Source organism: Lactuca virosa, chromosome 5 (genome assembly GCF_052849685.1).
Source record: "Lactuca virosa cultivar CGN04683 chromosome 5, Lactuca_virosa_CGN04683_v6, whole genome shotgun sequence".
In the NCBI taxonomy this organism is placed as follows: domain Eukaryota; kingdom Viridiplantae; phylum Streptophyta; class Magnoliopsida; order Asterales; family Asteraceae; genus Lactuca; species Lactuca virosa.
This window is the reverse complement of record NC_136430.1, coordinates 396,583,418-396,586,132: the sequence shown is the minus strand read 5'-3', so window position 1 is coordinate 396,586,132 and position 2,715 is coordinate 396,583,418. Positions and strand designations below refer to the sequence as shown.

Here is a 2,715-nt window from a genome sequence, read left to right as displayed (position 1 = left end):
TCTAGAATTTTGAGTAATTTATTTTGAATATTTAATGGTTTTAAGAAATATGCTCACATTTTTTTTGTCATGTTTTCAAGCTATTAATATTTTCTAATCATCATTTTTAATACGTAGCGAATTACGTATTGATGTTGTCGATAACTTTCTTGTAAGTTTACAATAGATATATACTTTTATAAGTATTAAAAATTCAACCAATTTAACGAACCGGGTACCCGGTATTGGAACCGCTACCCGCTGGTTCCGGTTCCAACATTTTAGGAACTGCCGGTTTCGGTTCAAGATAATTAGGACTGGTACCCGTCTACGCTTATTCCTAGTTAGATGTTTAAAAAATTATAAGATATTGATCATTCAATATTATAAATACACAAAACACTATACACTTCTATGTTAATAAGTTGTAGTAATCGGTCAATTAAATAATAAAAGCTATAAGATAAATCTGTCATTGAAGATGCTTTAAAAAAATGATACTAATAAAACTCGTGTGTATGTATGTGTGTACCAAAGGGTTTGTAGCCCGACGGCATCCGGTGTTGCACTCTCTCCTTAAAATCGAGGGTTCAAATCCTGTAGTGGATATAAGTTTTAGGACTAATTGAGAGAGAGAGAGAGAGAGAGAGAGAGAGAGAGAGAGAGAGAGAGAGAGAGAGAGAGAGAGAGAGAGAGAGAGAGAGAGAGAGAGAGAGAGTTATTACAAGCTCGACGATGAAAATTGTGGAAGGAAAATACATTAGAAATGAAAATACATTCGAAATATAAAGGACAACAGCGCTAGAAATACAATGGACAACAGAGCTAGAAAGGGTCATATCTGAATGCGCCCTATATCATTTATTGGTAAAGCGAAAAATCTAACACATGAAATCTCGTCTCCTTTTATCACTCGATCTTTCTTTTCGTCCTCCATAGATTACTGAATCCTACAATTTCCACAGTACGTACATTCAACATATCAGTAAACTAGGAACAGTACGATCACATTTCCAGAAATTTTCTTATGCAAAACTAAAAAATAAGTTATTAAATGATTTTCCAACGTATGGCTTATGTTTTATTTATCAAAGAAACACATTAAGCATTTTTAAACCATAACTCACATTGTAGTTCAGCTAGTGAAATAATCAGCCATTTGAAAATGGTTATATGTATGTAAAAACAGAAACTTGGATGGTTATGTATTCATATATATATAGTAGAATCGTTGATTGTATAATTTGATAATGCTTTTTTTATGGGAAATCGGGTAGTGTGTGATGAGTGTGTATTCATTAGTGATATATAAATCTTAAAAGTTGACATACTTGTTGCAGTCAGTATTGGGGCTGATCTTGTATGGAATTGAGACACCACATTTGCCCGGAAGGCCAGATGCGAGGGGAGCTTGTATTCCAGGTAAGGCATTATAAGCATTCTTAAGGCATCCACAAGCGATTTTCTTGTCAGCCGTAGATTTAGCTGCACTGTTAAGTCCCTTAACACCAGCACAACAGCTATCCGGCACTGCCCCACCGTTCCTTAGGTATGTCAGGCAAGGCAACAAACTGCTCGCCACCTGACCGCAAGACACGGCAGCTTCTGCATGAGGTGCAAACACCACCATGCAAGCCACCATCACACAGGCCATCTTCATCAACATACCCGCCATTGTTATAAATCTGGGTTCAGTTACTCAAGCGATTGGAGGTGTGTAGTGTTTTGGTGAAGAGAAATGTATGAAGGTTATGGGATTTATATAGAGCCAATAGTGACTTGATTTTCGGACCACCGCTATTTTTTTATATGGTCGTAACGTAAAGTACTATTTTTGCTGAAATCGCAAAAGTATCATTATAGTAAATTCTAGACATCGTTTAAATAAAAATAAAAATAAATCATACCAGAAATTTTTTGTTCAAAAACGTTTGTCATTAGAAGTATGACTTTATACATCATTTTACTATAACAACCATAATCTTTTTGATACAATAAAATCGTTTACCATGCTAATAAAAGTTATACCACTTGTATGTTAGTGTGAAATCTTAAGCACAAGAATGGGAACGTGAGAATTCAGGTATGTGAGATCAGTAGAGTAGTTGGGGGGTGGGTCATAACATTGATCCAAGAATTTATGAGGGGCTATTATTTCATAGGGCCTACGAAGATCAACTTCTAGTGCGACCAGATCTATTCATTTTAGTGGGAAGTAGATCTACCCAACCTTAATGTTACTCCCGTATATGATAATGAATGTGTTAACATCATATGCACATTAGCGACTTGCTAGATCATTCTTCCTCTTACTTTAGGTTTTCTTTTTGGAACGGAGAAAAATTCTACGTAAAAGGCACTAGCCAACAGTTAGCAACAAAAAATATAGTTACGAGTCCAAATTTAAGAAAACATTAGAAGAAGAATACCAAGAAAGCCAGTTTAAGTTATGCTTTCTTGCACTATGTTTAATCCAAACAAAACTCGTGGCTTTTATTTCTCAATGATCATCGAAGGAGAAGTAGGCTTGTTCAACACATTTCTCGCATTCCAAATGAGCCAAATGGCTAAAAAGAAGATACCATCCAGCAATTTATGTTCGGGAATTCAATCGACATACCAGCAACAACAATGAATTTTAAGATAAGGGAGACCAAAAGAAAGTTGGCACCATATGAATCAAATAAACTACATGGTCCACACCATTGACCGATGACATTTAAAACTAGGGGTGAA

General features: G+C 35.5%; 1 protein-coding gene across 1 annotated transcript; it reads right to left on the bottom strand.

Moving 5' to 3' along the window:
* Nucleotides 1-721: 721 nt before the first annotated feature.
* LOC145110876 (non-specific lipid-transfer protein 1-like) lies at nucleotides 722-1,735 on the bottom strand. Its single transcript, XM_079047190.1, has 2 exons — nucleotides 1,311-1,735; nucleotides 722-929 (listed from the first exon to the last, which is right to left on the bottom strand). The coding sequence occupies exons 1-2, from the start codon at nucleotides 1,652-1,654 to the stop codon at nucleotides 920-922; spliced, it is 354 nt and encodes a 117-aa protein (XP_078903316.1). The 5' UTR covers nucleotides 1,655-1,735; the 3' UTR covers nucleotides 722-919.
* Nucleotides 1,736-2,715: the final 980 nt, after the last annotated feature.